This window comes from Trematomus bernacchii, unplaced genomic scaffold (genome assembly GCF_902827165.1).
Source record: "Trematomus bernacchii unplaced genomic scaffold, fTreBer1.1, whole genome shotgun sequence".
Taxonomy (NCBI): Eukaryota; Metazoa; Chordata; class Actinopteri; order Perciformes; family Nototheniidae; genus Trematomus; species Trematomus bernacchii.
This window is the reverse complement of record NW_022987840.1, coordinates 4913147-4931098: the sequence shown is the minus strand read 5'-3', so window position 1 is coordinate 4931098 and position 17952 is coordinate 4913147. Positions and strand designations below refer to the sequence as shown.

Genomic DNA, 17952 nt, shown 5'->3' with positions numbered 1-17952 from the left:
GAATATGGACATCACCCTCTTGTATTTCTATTCAACGTTAGGTTTGTCTGAAGGGATCCGTGCAGGTACAACCTTCAGAACCTTTTATCATCCCCAACAGTATTTTACAGTACAGTATTTTACAGGTTTTTTTGTCGAACTCCTTCTCTCACAGGTCTGACGTGTTCACTGGAGGTGGCTTTCATTCTGGACAGCTCGGAGAGTGCAAAGATATACCTGTTTGAGAAGCAGAAAGCTTTCGTGTTGAGCTTCAGCACTCGCCTGTCCATGACTCAAATAGACGGCTGGACGCTGAAGATGAGAATGGCAGCTCTTCAGTACAGCAGCTTTGTGTCCATGGAGCACCGGTTCTCAGCCTGGAGAGACCTGGATTCATTTCACAATCAAGTAAACGCCATGAACTACATCGGCCACGGCACCTACACCACCTACGCCATCACCAACGTCTCACAGCTGCTGGTGGAGGAGACGCCGGCCGACAGCGTCAGAGTTGCAGTGCTGATGACTGACGGTGTGGACCACCCCCGGAGCCCTGATGTGATCGCAGCTGCAGCAGAGGCCAAAGGTCACGGCATAAAGTTCTTCGCTGTGGGTTTATCAGACATCGGCCAGCAGAGTAAGAATAACGCCAAGCTCCGGGCCATCGCCAGCACACCTGCTCAGCAGTTTGTCCAAAGTCTTCTCGATCCTCAGCTGGAGGAGAAGCTGATCAAGGAGATGGTGAGAGGTTACTGTGTGTGACTTTACAAATTGACATTTTACACAACATGGAAATGAGCTGGAACTTTCCTAACATAATAATGATCTAGTTTTTATTTGTTTAGATTTCTTAAAGGGGACCTATCATGCAAAATGCACTTTTGTACGTCTTTTATACATGAATATGTGTCCCCGGTGTTCCAGGGAACTCACCAAGTGTCAGAAAACACAACCCTCTCTATTTTCCTCCATACCCAAATCTCTAAAAAAGGGGCTGCAACAGATCTGATAAAAACTGATCCAGATTTGAACACTGTCCTGACGTCAGGACAGTGGCGCTACGGCTATTGGGCCAACTCCACCAATCAGGAGGAGACAGCCACGGCCATTGCCGTTCGAAAGCGCTGGAGACGCTGTAGTACATATGCCAGGCCAGTAGATGGTGCTGTTCTCACTGAATCTGCCCTTGCAAAAACAGAGCTAAAAAATGTCAAATTGAGCAAAATGAGGCATGGCTAAAATGCATGATCTGTTTGGTATTTTGAAAAAAAAAAAGTATAAATATGCCTTATATAGGTATGGTCCTACACTATATTATTCAAATATAGCATGATAGGTCCACTTTAAATTGCAAGAAACATATAGTTTAACTACTTTTTTAAAGAATACATTTGCTATCATGGCTGTTTCTTAAAGTTAACTTGTTCTCCCATAGCTTTTTATATTTTTCTGTAGTTTTTGAAAGAAATGTTAGTTGCTTATGACCACTATTTTGCCTAACAGTCTGCAGTCATCAATCACAACCAAATACAAGGCATATTATTTCATGTTATCTCTTGAAGGTGCACAAATCCCTGACATTACGTGCTGTTGCTTCGATTGAAACCACACTTTCTTCTTGGCCCTCCACATGGTTAAGGAGCACTGACAATCCTATGCACACCCAGCAGCCAATCACAGAGACAGCAGCATGCAAAGGGGTTTATATTCCCCTTTTTATGAACTGTATGTCCTCACAGCAAGTTCACTTCTCAGTGACACAGTGAACTTGCTTAGGGGGGCTTTCCCGCTTGCTTTGCATTTTCCACACACACAGAAATGTCAAATATATGCAGTAGGTCAGAAGCTGTCTGAGAGAGTGGCAAGGCTTGTTCTGCTTTCCAGAAATGTGTGATATTATTCATTCACAATTATAGCTCGCAAGACAGACACAACATAGTGGTGAAAGAAGTCAATATCTAGTAAGGTTGATTTATCTTTCCTGAGTGAACTGCCATTAACATTCTGTGTCTTTTGTTTTGAATCTAGGGTGCACTTGCCTATGAAGGGGTGAGTTTTCCAATGCAATGCAGTATTTTGGTTAATTAATAACTGGTTTGTGAAGATGGAGGTACTGACTTTTGTCTGTTCTCTCTTTTAGTGTCCAAAGGCTCAAGTGTGTACGTGTGAAAGAGGAGAAAGGGGCCTTCAAGGAAGTCAAGTGAGTTCCATACAAGAAGTGTCATTTCTTACCAAAAGTATAGGATAGTCATTCTGTATTCCCTCATCACCAACATGCATAGCATCATCTCTTCCTTTAGCATCTGACCAAGACTTAACAATTGCTAATTCCAGGGTAGAAAAGGGGACCCAGGCTACACAGGGCCACCTGGTGTAAAAGGAGCGAGGGTAAGTCATCACACAAAGTCACAAACTATGTTAGTGTCTGATTTCATGCGACTCATTGTAAGCTGGTTTCTTTAAGGGGGAGTCTGGCTCCAACGGTCGACCTGGAGGTGATGGTCCAGAGGTAAAAAAAAAAAATGGTCTGAATTTAACAACAGACATTGTTATAATTAGAAGAAATTCTGATTTTACAACTTTCCAACATTTCACAGGGCCATCCAGGTTATAAGGGCAACAAGGTGCGTGACAATTATCTTTTGCAACATCATTATCAGTTGTTTTCTTCTCTTGACATATATTGACAAGTCCTAAGAAATTCATCTTTGGTTTGGTCTTTTAGGGGGGGACAGGAGACTGTGGCACTCCTGGGGAAAAGGGTGACATTGTATGAACAGCATCAATAATATTATTTTTTATCAATACCACAGAAAGGTATGTGGGTCTCTTGTAATGAATTGAGTGTCATTTCACAGGGACCTGAGGGACCTGCAGGCCAGCGAGGAACAAAGGGAGAACAGGTACAGCACATTTATAGTTGAACACTATAATGTAATGTTGTTGTGAAAATGTTTGACTCTAGAAATATAGAAGTTTTGCAGAGAAATTCCAAATTTAGAAAAAGAAAAATCCTAAACGTTTGTGATTTTAATATAAAATAAGGTAGAACTTATATTAACCTAAAGGAAATTGTTGTGTTGCAAAAAAAAGTAAAGTGTGCAAAATAAATATGAAATAAATGAAGTGCCATCATAAGGTTGAACTTTAAATTGGTACAATACGTTTATTTGTGACAAAATACCTGCAAAATATTGACAGCGGTATTTTGTGTACTTTGCCTTTTGCTAAATGCTTGACACTTCTATAGCGAACATGGAAAATATGATAGATGCTAAACATGTTAGCATTGTCACTGTGCATATGTTAGCTATAGTTAGCATTAAGGCAAGCAGCCTCAAAGAGCCTTAGTCTTAGTTTCATCATTTTTATTGATTTATAATATGATACATTAAATCACTTTATTATTTGTCAACGTATTCCACACCAGTTTAGCAGTAAAGGAGCAATTTCATACATCACAATGAGTCGACATAAGAAAGTTCATTCTCTCTTAAATATGAAAAATGGAAGTGGAATTTGTCTCTCATTCATCTCTGCACTAATGGAATGTGAATATTGGCTTATGGGTAATCCTGATACTAATGTGGCTATCCAAAGCAGTGAATCCAGGCTTGCAGGATATTATTCTTCTGCAGGAACAGACTTTGTGTGGTGGGATTAGTGCACGGACCTGGCCGACCAGAACTTCTCTTCCTCCTCTGTGCTACTGGCATAGTGTCTGTCTGATCTTTCTTTGTTTGAGCTTGGCCGGAGAATTTAAGGACATGAAAGCTGAACATGTTGATTTGAGTGATTTCAGTGGTGTTGGCTTGGTCATATGAAGTGGGGGCCCCCAGTTGTTTTGAGAAGACACTGTACAGATAGTTATGAGTGTTGTTAAAGCTAACATGTATGATGTATTGAGGAACTGTATAAGACTTTGAATATGTTTTTCAGGGAGTACTAGGATTTACAGGAGACACGGGCCCTGAGGGACCAGCAGGACCCAAAGTAAGTTAACACAAGATCTTGAGATGCATTGACATTTATGGAATTTTAAACTCTGTCTGCTGTCATTTTCTCTGTGATAGTTCCCAACAGCAACAGCTGGATTGGCTGGATTTAATTCAGAGAGATTTCCAGACGTGACAACCCCTAGTGGTAGTAACAAAAAGGATAGTGGCAGACAGCAACGTGCTGGAATTGTAGGGATCTGTTTTAGAGGATGAAGTCAGAATCCATATATTTCTTTTTCAAGTTTTTACCCAAAAACTTCTACTTATCATTTCTTTGAGAAATAAAGTTAGAAGTTTATTTCTTGATGATAGTAAACTGTTTCATAAACACACATTCCAAAATGCAGAGCAGTCAGTTACATCATGATTATAGTCAACCAAAGGATTTAGTCATTTAAGATCCTTTTGTAATTTGGTGATATTTTTCAATAGTTCAGCTTTCCCAGGACACTTTCCCACGTATTGTTTTGTGAGATAGAAACAACCTTTAAAATGTGTGCCCAGGGCTAATGAGATGCTGAAGGCTTCATCACCATATCTGTCCCAAAGCTTCTTAACAAAGATGTCTTTATACAGATGAAATGTAATATCATTTATAGCACATTTAGAAAAAGTACAGACATTAGCCAAGTTTTACAGAAGGAACAAAGGACTGGTATTTATTTCTGAAATGCCACAAAATGTTGAATGCAGACTTAGATTTGTTTGTATTATACCATATTTATGAAATGAATACTGTAAACAAATATATATTTTAGTGCAGACAGAGGCATTTGTTAACTTATTTGCATTTATCTAACAACTCTTTGAACTGCCATCATGTGACATGCAAATCTAAGAACCTGTTTCCTTGCCACAGGGCGACCGAGGGCCCAGCGGTGCTGCAGGACCACCAGGGGACATTGGTATTGGATTTCCTGGAGCCAAGGTAACACTTTTTAATCAACATCACCTATTAAACATCGTCTATAGTCATACAATCTTCATAAAACAAATGTATGACTAAATATCTTCAGGGTACCTTTTTCTTACATAATGTAATGCATGATATCCATATGTAAATACCACGATGGGGTAAAATCTCTTTGTACTTCTCACTGGAGTCACAGAACATTTAAGGACAACTCAAGCAGCCAAAAGTATTGTTGGATTAGATAAACCTTAAGCTGCTTTCCCCTATAACACACATCTAATAAGGGCCAGAGATTGAATAAATGATATCACTTTTTAATAATTTACTGAAAAACGTTTTGACATAAAGTGTTGAAAGTTGTTGAGTTGTGCTGTGTAATGCTTACAGGGTGAAAAAGGCCTTCAGGGAAGATCAGGTCCTTCAGGTCCTGTTGGGATAGGAGAACCAGGACTACCAGTGAGTATGAAAATAATCGTATATTGTACCGACACATCAAGGTGTGTAAATTGCTTTAATGCCCATTCTATGCATAACAGTGTCTTGATAGGATAACACTTTGTATAATACTCTTTTACAACTTTCAAATGTACTTTAGTATATGCCACAATTAGGCTGTCATCACAAAAAAGTTAATCAAAAGTAATAGTCCTCATGAGGCAGAGAGAGTTTCTCTTTTGAGAAAGTTATATATATATATATATATACATATATATATGTGTAATGGAGTAATATTACTTACGCATTGACGCATAAGCACATCTTGTTGAGGTGGAGTTCATTTTGACTTGATTATACACTGTGGGACAGTTAGATCTATAACAATGCTTCAAACTTTATAAACTGATCTCATGTGTTGTTTTAATAAGAACATTCAAAGCAAATAGTAACTTCAGTTTCCAGAGAAATGAAAAGGTTCAAACCTTTCCCCCTGAAATAAAGAAGCATAAAATGGAAAAACTCAAGCAAAGTAAAGGTACAGTGAAATTGTACTCAAGTACAGTACTTGAGTACATGTATTGTAACCTTCCACCACAGAGAGCCATTTTTATGTTGAAAATTAAAGATCTGAATATAAACTTTATCCTGAAGAGCGAAGAAGATAAATCACATATATATGGAAGATTGTTTTTCCATCTGTTTTCATTTGTTATTACACATCATTTAAAAGTTTCCAAGTTGTCAAACATAAGCACACATGAGCAAGTTCAGAGCACTTTCCTCACATCCAAATATGCTGGGAATTTAAATTTGGAACACAATTCAACTCCATGCTGCCACCTGGAGCACACAAAATGAATAGTTGCTCAAGAGCGCACCTTCACTCTGTCTTGTGTTAAACCAAATCTATGTCGGATGTTGGTATTTATTGAGGCCTTCACAATATTATTAAGACTTTTATTAAAAGTTGTTTTTTTATTCCAGGGTCCACCAGGACCAGCCGCAGCGCGAGGAATCCCCGGACCAACGGGCGAGGGGCTTCCAGGGCCGAAGGTGGGTTAAGTTTTAAACCATGTATTGACCGAACCAATGGTTCTCAATAATGTGCAGATAGGACATACTTGTCATTCTTCAATTTGAAGCAACATTTGAAGTAATGGTTACATTGAGTTAAAGGGGGCCCTACAGTGCTTGAATTCATGCAAATGATTTGGTTGTAAACAATTGAATATTCTTTATTTAATATGTTTAACACATTCCATCCTCTTCATTTTAAACACTGCACAGATTTTTCTATTTTAAAACAGATACATTTTAAGATATATGTTTTAAGTTTTTCATCTTTTTGATATTTATGATTCTTGATTTCATTTTGTTCACATTGACTTTTATGTGACAAAATACCAAGGCACATTCCTGCAAAAAGGTTATGGTCAGTACTTATTTCTATTAGTATATAATACTTTGTATGTGTACTATAATTGCTTTTTCATATTTGTTATGGTATTTTTATTATGTCTTCTTTTATTCAGAAGAGGGGTTGAAATAGACGGTATCATTCTGCTTTTTGAAATGGGAGTGAAGGAACGCTATAACCTCTGTGCAGTTGCATCTCTTTATATTTATTGCAGGTGCATAGCAAAAGAGAATGAATTACATAAACCACAACCAGAACACGTGTCACTGATTGCTGAAAAACAATGTGTAATTGCTTAGGAATTTACATTATTGGCTTTTTCATAACGTCACATATGAAACATGCTGCACACGTGTGAAGCTTATGGAAGAGTGTGTCTACAGTACGTCACATTTTCAAACTTTTCTTTCAGGGGGATCGAGGATATGAGGGTCCCAGAGGAAATCGCGGGCTTGCTGGCATTGGGGTTAAAGGCGACAAGGTATAAATGTCTTATTTGTTTACTCAACGTGATGAAAATGTATGCGGATCCTGCAACATTAACTATACTTCGAGTACTCACCCAGGTCTCATAGATCACTGCATCTCTTGAATATAATCATCTTTTTTCAGGGAGGTTACGGGCCGCCTGGGTTTCCAGGTCCAGTTGGTGCTCCTGGTTTAGGAAATCAAGGAGAAAAGGTAAAAGTTACATTAATGCATGCCAAACTGTTAGGTTAAGAAAATAATCTACACCTTTAAATTAAAAAAACTGATTAGAAAACATTTAGATCAGCTTGAAAATGCATTGTCTCAAAGCCGAAAACAGGACTGTTTTTGTCTGCATCTCTTTTGAGAGATGCATGGTTATACTGGACAGTAACAGGAGATATTTCAGTGAATACCTTGACTTTTCATACTTTCAGTAATAATATTGACATACTATTAAATGCAGGGGGATCAAGGCCCAGTTGGACCTGCAGGCCCCAGAGGAGCTCAAGGTATCGGAATAACAGGAACAAAGGTAAGACAAAACGAGGGGCCCTCCTTGTACGACTATAGCGTTTCAGAAACAGAAACTCAGATGCTAATTGTGATTGACAGTTGCTGATTTTCCCTCCTGATTGCATCTAAATCGTTTTGAATATTTTATCTAATAAATATGCCTGCGACTCCCAGCTGACTTGTCAATCAAATGCAGGCGTGTTTCATGAGGCAATTTGTGAATATTTAGTTGAATACATTTGTCCTTGGTTGTTTTCAGGGGAATCAGGGACTCCCAGGTGAGCCTGGACTGACAGGTGAACGAGGTGTTGGACAACCAGGACCCAAAGTAAGTCCTCTAAAATGTACCGCACTACGTTCTCATCATTCTATACAGTACCGTATATGCCAGTGTGCCATTTTGTTTAATATGCGTTCTTGCTGAGAGTTAGACAGGAAGATTGATTCCACTTTCATATGTGTTTGCTTAATACAATACGAAGCAAGAGCTAGAAGCCCGGTCCAATGTTATCCAAAAGTGACTTTCTGTCACGATCTTATGAAGGACCCAAATGCAGCACTCGAGAAACCAAGGAGTATTGGTAATGTACTTTATTGGTAATACTACCAGAGCAGAGGAATACCAGCAGAACAGTATCAGCCGGATGATGTGCAGGCCGACGAACCAGAGGACAGCGGGCAGAAGGTGAGTCAGGGCCGGGCAGAGGGTCAGGGAGCAGGCGAGGCGGTCAACGTAGGTACAGGCAGGGTCAGACAGCAGGCAAGGCAGGATAGTCCAGGGACAGGCAGGATCAGGGAACAGGCAGAGCAGGCAGGTCAGGGACAGGCAGGGTCGGAACCGGGTGGGCAATCTGGTGACAAACGCGTGAAAGACTAGCATGAAGACAAAGTACGATCTGGCAATGGGTGTGTGTCTGGTGAGGGTTTAAATACTGGCAGTAAAGCTAATGGGTGCAGAAGAGAAAGAGAGTGAGCAAAAACGTGGGTGTGGTTAACAGGTGAGACAGGTGAATGGAAAACTACTGGTGAATGATGGAGCAGAACTGTGACACTTTCTAAATAAACTGGTAATTTTAATATTGCTTTCATACTTTTGTTCCATATCCTCAAATACACTTGCTCCTCCCTTTTCTCTTTTAGGGTGACCCGGGGTCCGAGGGGCCACCAGGTATACCAGGTGAGCCAGCAGAGGATGGGACCACAGGACAAAAGGTGACATTTTTTCTCATACTGATATTCTGAACAAACTGTGCTGTTGTATTTGCTGTAAAGTGTCTTTACTGTAGGGTATTTTTATTATATGTACAGCACTTTGGCTCGACCAAAAATCGTTTAAAAATGTGCTATATAAATAAAACTTGATTTGATTTGATTTGATTAAACCTAAACATGTTTTCTCTTGTGCACATAGGCCTACATAATACATCAATATTTCTTACCAGTCTTTGCTTCATTGTCTGTTTCTAAATGACGGCAGGGGGACGTTGGGTTACCGGGGCCCAGGGGACCTGACGGGGCTCCTGGTAAAGGCACTCCTGGAGGGAAGGTAACAGAATCACAGTTGATGTGTATAGAACGTTTTTCTGTGATTTACAGATATTATGATTCAATGATCTTAAATGATATGATCACCTAAAGCTTAACTCAAAGTTGATGATTTTGAGTTATTTTGGCAGGGGGACAGAGGGGACAGAGGGAGCAGAGGACCGCCAGGTGCAATCGGTCCTGTGGGGCCAATGGGGTCAAAGGTAAGAATAATAAATAAAATGTCTTATACAAATTTAAAATAGTGTTACGAATTTCGAATAATGCTGCCACATCTCTTACAATAAGTGAAAACATACAGTGGCAAGAAGTAAGTTCACCCAAGTTCAATTTTGAGCACCTTGTAGTGTACATATAACATTGTATGTAATATTTATATTTTCAGCTGCTTTCTAGTAACTTTTCAGAGGGAAACATTATATGTTTTGCTCGAAAAACATTTATTTAAAGAATGTTACTCGAGCAATGTTGATCATAATTACAAAATATGATCAACAAATAAAATATATATATGATGTATAGATTATAATACAAAGCAGTAAATACCATATATTGACTGCACATGTCTGATTCCCATGTTCCCATGTCAATTTCAAGTCAAATGTTTCCTTTTTAGGGGGATCCCGGAAAGATGGGGCCGCCGGGGGCAACAGGACCACCAGGGAGGGGTGTAGCTGGAGAGAAGGTAAAGTCCATGTGGTGCAAACAAACAGCTGCTGTAATAGTAATAGTAGAAATACATTTTGGTCTTTAACACATTTCACGAAAGGAATACTCTAATAACAAATAGAAATGTAATTAAAGGGAACAAATATTGACCACAAATGTGTAGTGTGAAGCCTCAGGTTTATATACCTTTCTTTTTTTCACACAAAACCTTTTATTAGGCTTCACAACCAAAGGGGCATCAATTATTATGTATAAAGTGTTATATAATAATAATAATAATCCTACACATTTAAAAAACCTCAGTTTTATGTGTTTACAACCTTATTTTTGTTTTCAATTAAATTTGAAATCTGTTCATTATATTTGTCATTACACACAACTATTCCCCTAAATTCTACGTACTGTGTATTTATTTCAGTTAAAAAATAAACAGTATGTTGTTTAGTTTGTGATAACGTGATTGAAGTATTCATACAGCTCTTGGATGTGTTTTATCTTTTGCCCCATACTTCCACACAGTAGGTCATTTATTTAAATATGAAAGAACAATACTGTAAACATGGCAAGTTCTGATTCAAGATATCGACAACTGTAACTGTCAACAGCTACATTCAATCTACCTCTGGTTATTTCAGGGAGAACCGGGACTACGTGGTCCAGCTGGAGCTGTGGGAGAGACGGGAAGGGGTTTCCCTGGACCCAAGGTGAGTTCAGGTTTCCTTCACTGATCCTCTTAAGAAAAGTACAAATATAACAGTGGCACCGTTTGGTTTGTAGGGGGACAAAGGGCCTGCAGGGCCTGCTGGGATACCTGGACTTAAAGGTGACGGTTACCCCGGCCCTCCAGTGAGTATCAACACACCACAGTCCCTCTTTTAACACTTTACACTCAGCAATATTTAATTTATTTTGACACGTCTTATTAAGGGACTTCCGGGGCCCCTTGGTCTGACAGGAGAGACCGGATCAGATGGCGTAGGTCTACCTGGACCAAAGGTAACGATTCATCTCAGTAAAAAACATAAAATAAGTCATTAATTACATTATCGTTAATTTCTGTTATACAAATTCTCTTGACATAGTGGTATGGTATTTTATTCACAGTCGTACTAGTTTAGCTTTTAACTTTTTTGCTGAGTTTATTAAGATCTTGTCGTTTTATACTATTCCGCAATTATTGTCAGGATGGGGTGACATGAGGGGGTCAAAAGATCAATTTTGGTACTCTTAAATGTATGAGCCTGATATTTTCCAAGCAAGTTTTCTTTTCCATTTGTCTGAGATGAGATTACTGTGATTATTGAAAGATATCTATAAATGTTATCAATCAATTTTCTGTTCAGGGAGATAGAGGCTTGTCTGGACCTCCTGGACCCACTGGACCACCAGGAATTACCCTAATTGGTCCTAAGGTAATCTGTCCTGTTAAACATAATGGATTGTATGTGATTAAATTACCCTTTAAATACAGAGAGACACAGTTGTTTTATTTTTGCAGGGTTCAGTTGGCCAAAGGGGACCGCCTGGTGCACAGGGGTTACCTGGAGAGGGCATCCAAGGAGAGAAGGTAACATTTTCATATACCAGACGTTAAATGTTTTATTATCACCTAGCTGTATTAAGTTATGTTATGTTAAGTTACGTTTATGAATGGGAATGTATTTTCTTTGCTGCCACGTTTAGAAACCCATTAAGTCTAGGAAACCAGGCTCATGTGCTTAAAAGAAGAAGAAACGTTCCTTTAGTTCAATTTTACTCTATACATGAGTTCTCCTTGACACTGACTATCTCTCTCTCTCTCTTTCTGCAGGGGGAGACTGGATTTCATGGGATCGCTGGACCCAGAGGTCCTCCTGGACAAGGTCTGCAGGGGGACAAGGTAACAATATAATGTCAGCAACTGTATTATGAACACACAAAGTGACAGTAGACCTGGCAAAAATGAAAATCTGCATGACATTAAAACTAAATGTGTTATTTGAGAGGCTTCAAACAAATGGGAAACAAAACTGCATCACTTAGAAAAATATATCTAGTAAGATGCATACAGAAAGCATACACCATGCTGTTGACAGGATGCGATATCCCTTTCTATCACAACCCTACTGTGTGATTCAAGATAATGTTTCTTTCCTCTCGCAGGGGGATCGAGGGTTCAGAGGTGAGAAAGGCACCAGGGGAGACGGAGGAGGACCTGGAGAGCACGGAGTCAGTGGACCTACGGTAATGGGATCAGATTCCTAAAAAGATTTAAGCCCTCATGAAATTACTCAATATGTGAACAGCTAAAAAATGTCAATCTTTTTGAAATCACAGGGTAGAACTGGACAAAAGGGAGATCCTGGACTCACAGTAAGTAAAGTGCACCACTCATTGAAGAATATCGGGACATAGCTTTGTTTTGTTTCTTTTCAAACGGAGCCATACATGTCAACAATCTGGGTTTAGGTCATGTGTGTATACAGGGTTAAGGTTAGTGTACTTTAATTTGAAAGTGTTAATAAACACATCCGATGAACATGGACGAGTCTTCGCCATTTATTTTATAGAATACACAATATTAGGGGATACACATCATTTGAAGTTGAAGGGTCTCTGAGGGTAGTAGGCGTATTATTGAAGTAAGACAGGGGATCAGACATTTGAAGGAAGTAGAAAGAAGCTGGTTGAGGTGGTTCTGGAAACGTATCAGGATGCATGCTTATCAGGACTTATGACTTGTGGTCGCCTTCCTTTGGAGATTTTACAGGCATGCCAAACTGGTAGTAGAACCCGGGGTAGACCCAGAACATGCTGAATGGTTTTTATATATTATCTGGTTTGTGAAGTGAAAGTGGACGACTGGACTAATTAGCTTAGCCTGCTGCCACCGCAACCCAACTCTGGATAAGCGTTAAAAAAAAGGAATGGATGTTTGAAGGTGGTCGAAATTATTTTCCAACGGATTTCGATTCAAACATCCTTACATTAAAGGTGAAAGCAAGAAAAAGCTAATGTCTTTACTGTAACTCAGAGACAATTACGTTTGTATTACAAGTATTGCACTTTCTTTCTTTCACAGAGGGAAGATATCATCAAAATCGTGAGATCCATATGCAGTAAGTAATCAGAAGCTGCATTTTTGTCCATCCTTTATGTCCACGTGTCTATAACCTGTCGCTGTTTCATTAGGTTGTGGACTTACATGCCGCAAAACCCCCTTGGAGCTGATTTTTGTGATCGACAGCTCTGAGAGTGTGGGCCCTGACAACTTCAACCTGGTCAAAGACTTTGTAAACTCCCTAATCGACCGAGCCTCTGTCAGCCGGGACACCACACGGGTGGGTGTTGTCGTCTACAGCCACATCAACATGGTGGTGGTCAGCCTCAGACAGGAAGCCACTCGTGATGAGATCAAGTCTGCGGTGCGCTCCATGACCTACCTAGGCGAGGGGACGTTCACAGGCAGTGCCATTAAACAGGCCAACCAGGTGTTCAAGGGTGCGCGGGCAGGTGTGAGGAAGATGGCCATCATCATCACCGACGGGCAGGCCGATAAAAGAGACAAAGTCAGTCTGAAGAGTGCGGTATCAGAAGCTCATGGGAGTGACATCGAGATGTTTGTGATCGGCTTGGTGAATGAGAGCGACCCTCTGTATGAGGAGTTCAAAAAGGAGATCAATCTCATGGCCTCTGACCCCGACAGCAACCACGTGTACCTGATCAATGAATTCAAAACACTTCATGGTAAGCAATCCATGTTATCAAATTAGAATCATAGGTCTACAAAGAACACATGCAAGGAATTTGTTAAGAAGTGATTTGTTAAAAAAATAATTAAAAAGTGGAAAAGTGCTCAAACGAGTTGAATTTCACTCAATTGTCTCTTCCAGCTCCCTCTCAACTAAGAGGGCAGGAAACATCTGTGCTATACATCTGGTATTAAAATAAACTGCAGATGGTTCAAAATTAGAACAAATAGTTCACATTTTGTTCAATAACTTGGACTTGAGTCTGCGAAAACTAACACCATATATGATGCTCATAAGAATGACTTCTATGGCTGTAAGTACCTACACAGAGGAGTAAATGACTTCATATTTACTTTTTTGGTCTTTTGATCCTAAAGCTCTGGAGAAGGAACTGCTGAGTCAGATCTGTGAGGACGACGGAGAAAGACATTTGTTCAGCTCTGTCCCGAGTTCCAGAATGTCTCCAGGAATTCCCGATTTATCCGATAATGTTCGTGAACCTCCATACAGGACGGATACTGACACGCCCACCTTCACAGGAGACTTCAGGAGGGTTCAGATAGTGGTGAGGAGAATAAATCAGTACATGTGTTATCTACTGTGTAACAACAGTTTAGTGTATCAATGGGCACAATTAGGAAGTCGGTCATTACGTTTTATAAAGACGTTCATTGTTCCCAGAGGATACATCTTGATGACTCTAGTGATCCCTTTATTTTTCTTCTGGTGCCAAAAGCAGCAAAATCTTTATTCATCTAATTAAAGCTAAATATTTACTAAACAGACAGAAATAGGCAGAAAGTTGTTACCTAAATTCATTGTCCCCAGAAGATGAATCCTAATGAATTTAGTGATTCTCTGACTTTTCCTTTAGCTCTATGAGGTGGACATTGTGGTTTGAGTTAAATGTATCTAGAACTATTGGATGATTACAATTTTAGTTTGGGCATTCATGAACCCCTCAGGATTCATTTGGTAACTTTTCAGTAAATCATCTAAGTACGTCTCAGGGTTTTCATATAGTAAATGGAACCGTCTCAGGTGTTATAACATCATGATTGTATTATCTTACCTGGATAAATAAAGGTTTAAAACGTTACTGTTACAGCCCGGCCTTCCAGCGCCACAACCCGACAGAGAACCCATCACTCCACAGAGACCAAAGACAGACGACAGAAGCTCCTCAGAGATTCATAGATGGCCATTCTTTGACATGGATCCTTTCAGACCCGTCACAGAGTCCTTCCCACAGTTTGACATGAAGGACCCCAAACGTGTGGTGATGACGGGAGTTATCGGGCCGGCAGGTCCAACTCTGATGACACCGCCCCGGTTTACTAGTATCCTTCCAACTACTCCACTGCTGCTTTCTGAAACCAACATACCTGGTAACTGCTGAAGAGATTAGAGAATGAAGAAATAATAGGTTCAAATGTTACAAATCAAGTCGTAAAATGGTAATGTCCAAGCGTCTGAAATAAGAAAGGTTCAAACACAAAAGTATGCAAAAATGTAAGGAATAGTTTAACCTTTTATCCTCACAAAACGTTAGATGAGAAGCTTGTTATTATGTAGCTGTATGTATTGCAGTTGGGAGCTAGTTATCTTAGCTTGGAAAATATAAGTCAACATGTCAAATATCTACATGAAAGTGGTAAACCTAAATTATCTGTAATAACAAAAATTACCATTTTTGAATTGTATCTAAAAAGTGTTACTTACTAGGGATGGGAACGATTAATCGAATATTTGAAATTATTCAGGTATTCGAATATGAGAAATGAATATTTTTATTGTAATTTCTTCTTTTTTTTTAAATAATTTCTTTTGGGTGGGGTGCATAAGTTGATTACATATTATCAAATGGAATAATTCATTGTATACGACAGTGCCATAGCTAAGTGTGTTAGGTCTAAAGGTGTGTTTTGCTCCGCTCACCGGTCCCTCACAGTGGGCAGAGCTGCAGGTGCTGGTCTCTCTCTCTCGCGCGTCAGGTTATACTTCACTCGCGTTTATATCCAAATCCATCAGAAAACCAAGTTATGTTTTAAGCATGAAAGGCCTATAGCTGTCAACTGTTCAAACTGTGATTACCAGTTCAATACATTTGACAAATTCGACTTGGTTTCTATACTTATTTGAACATGTATTTATTTATTTATTTTGTAAAAATGTTTCCCACATTTTTTATTTTTTTTATAGGATATGTACATTTCGGTTAATCGGTTAACTATTTTTTGGGGGGTCGAATATTCGAATATACATTTGCCTTCAAATTCCCATCCCTATTACTTACATGTTTCTGTAGTAACCGCTCACACATTTAAAAATAAGCCTTGCTAGCAGTGAGGCTCTAGATGTGGTGAAGTCAATCTTTTGGTTTGGCCCAGACTAAAATCTCAGCATCTCCTCGAAGTGGATTGATTTGCACGGACACTAATGGTCCCCAGAGGATGAATCATACTGACTTGGAGATCCTCTGACATTTGTGGCAGTAAAGGAAGTGGTAGTTTTAAGTAAAATATCTCAAAAACTATTGCTTGCAGACTTTTCTTCTTGCAAAACTATCTGGAAAAATGTTTAATTTGTCTAAACATTATACCTGTAAAACTAATTTCAAGTTTGACTTTGTATATAAATATTTAGTCAAAATGTTTGCCTGCTAACCCACTACACTTTACATGGCTAAAGAATTTTTAAGTCTACTTAAAATGTCCGCTTCTTGTTTTTGTTGTCTAGCTGAGGGCTGCAACCAGGCGCTGGATCCAGGGCCGTGCCGGGACTACGTGGTGAAGTGGTACTACGACCCCATATCTAATTCCTGCGCTCAATTCTGGTTCGGAGGCTGTTCAGGAAACAGAAACCAGTTTGAGACTGAGAAGAGCTGCAGAGGAACCTGCGCCAAAGTCTAACATCCCCATGTATCTCCAGTCACAAATAAAACCTTCTGTTGTTCCTCCACAGTTGCCTTCGTCATGAGGATCACTTCAAAGTCAGCGCCTTAGTATTCTTCTTGTAGCTACTGTACTTCGACATTGATCGAGATTAGAAGATAAACACCATTTATTTTATAAATGATGCATCATTAAACCTAATTAGCCCAAAATGTTGATTGAAGTTCTACATTTTTCAGTACGATTAGTACTCTTAAATGTGTTTTTTCCTTTTGGCCTGAGAGATGTGTGTATTCATTTTGTAAACTAAGCTAATGCAGAGAAAATAATGCCTGTGATGTTACTTACATACTGTGGAACAGTTCTGCTGAAATTAAACTTTGTAACCACTAACCTTTCTATTTAGAAAAAGTAACCATTTTGTATGTTGCAATGATGTATTTTTTACTTAATGTTGTGAGTTTATTGTATTTGTTTATGTTTTTAATACTGTGAAATGTCATTAATGAAAAAACTTAAGCAAATAAACTTATGTCATGCACTGAAGGTAGACTTATCTTCGTTTTAGTTGTTCTGGACCTAAATAAACACAAGATGAAGCATACCTATATACATGATTGTATTTGGACATGCAACTCAGAAAATGTTTCAATGTGAATTTGATCACATAATTTTGTTTGTATTTTTTAACTTGAATAATTGCATTGGAAAACTGAATCTGAATAGCATCATTTGTCATTGAACACATTAGTTTGGATCTGAAGTTCACTACACTTCAAACAGAATCTAATACTTTGGGGAAAAAATGTATTTAATCCTCACACAAAATGTATTTCTCTATATATTTCCACATTCACTATATTTTTTAATAGATAACTCAACTTAAACTGTGAGCTACTAACTAATAAATTACATTTGAAATGATCTCCGATTCAGTCTTTCAATGCAAATGATCAAATTAAACAACACCAATTCAAATGTGATTCTCATTCATTTTCTTCCGATATAAACCTGCTTTTTAAACATTACATATCTGCAGTTGGCCCACCCTCGCTACACAAATCGGTTCAGAACCGTAAAATAAAATAAAAGAACAAAAGGGCAGGAAGATGACTCACTGAGAAACACTTAAATCACCTCAAACTTTCAAGTTGGACATGATTACATGTCATTAGTGAGGAGAGGCTGCTGCTCTCAGAACAATGCATCTTCAGCTTAAAACTTAACAAGCACATGGAGGAACTACTCAGCTGCAAGGCTTCTTGGTGGAGACTTGGGGTTACGTCTTGAGATAAAATGCAAATGGAAAGACCATGCTGGGCGAGAGCTTGGTAGGTGATATTTTCCATGAGCGCTGTTTTTATCATTTGAAAGCCTCTAGATA

At 39.0% G+C, this 17952-nt stretch overlaps 1 protein-coding gene across 1 annotated transcript; it reads left to right on the top strand.

Moving 5' to 3' along the window:
• Window positions 1-51: 51 nt before the first annotated feature.
• col28a1b (collagen, type XXVIII, alpha 1b) lies at window positions 52-17492 on the top strand (the record flags this gene model as incomplete). The annotated part of the gene is made up of 33 exons (XM_034112700.1): window positions 52-720; window positions 2008-2028; window positions 2120-2179; window positions 2314-2367; window positions 2444-2488; window positions 2577-2603; window positions 2705-2749; window positions 2838-2882; window positions 3919-3972; window positions 4837-4905; window positions 5278-5346; window positions 6313-6381; window positions 7158-7226; window positions 7358-7426; window positions 7680-7748; window positions 7989-8057; window positions 8870-8941; window positions 9207-9275; window positions 9406-9477; window positions 9891-9959; window positions 10579-10647; window positions 10721-10789; window positions 10871-10939; window positions 11287-11355; window positions 11442-11510; window positions 11754-11822; window positions 12086-12166; window positions 12260-12295; window positions 13005-13041; window positions 13115-13669; window positions 14052-14239; window positions 14783-15062; window positions 16414-17492. Coding segments are annotated over 33 exons (3549 nt in total), but the record flags the coding sequence as incomplete, so codon positions are not given.
• Window positions 17493-17952: the final 460 nt, after the last annotated feature.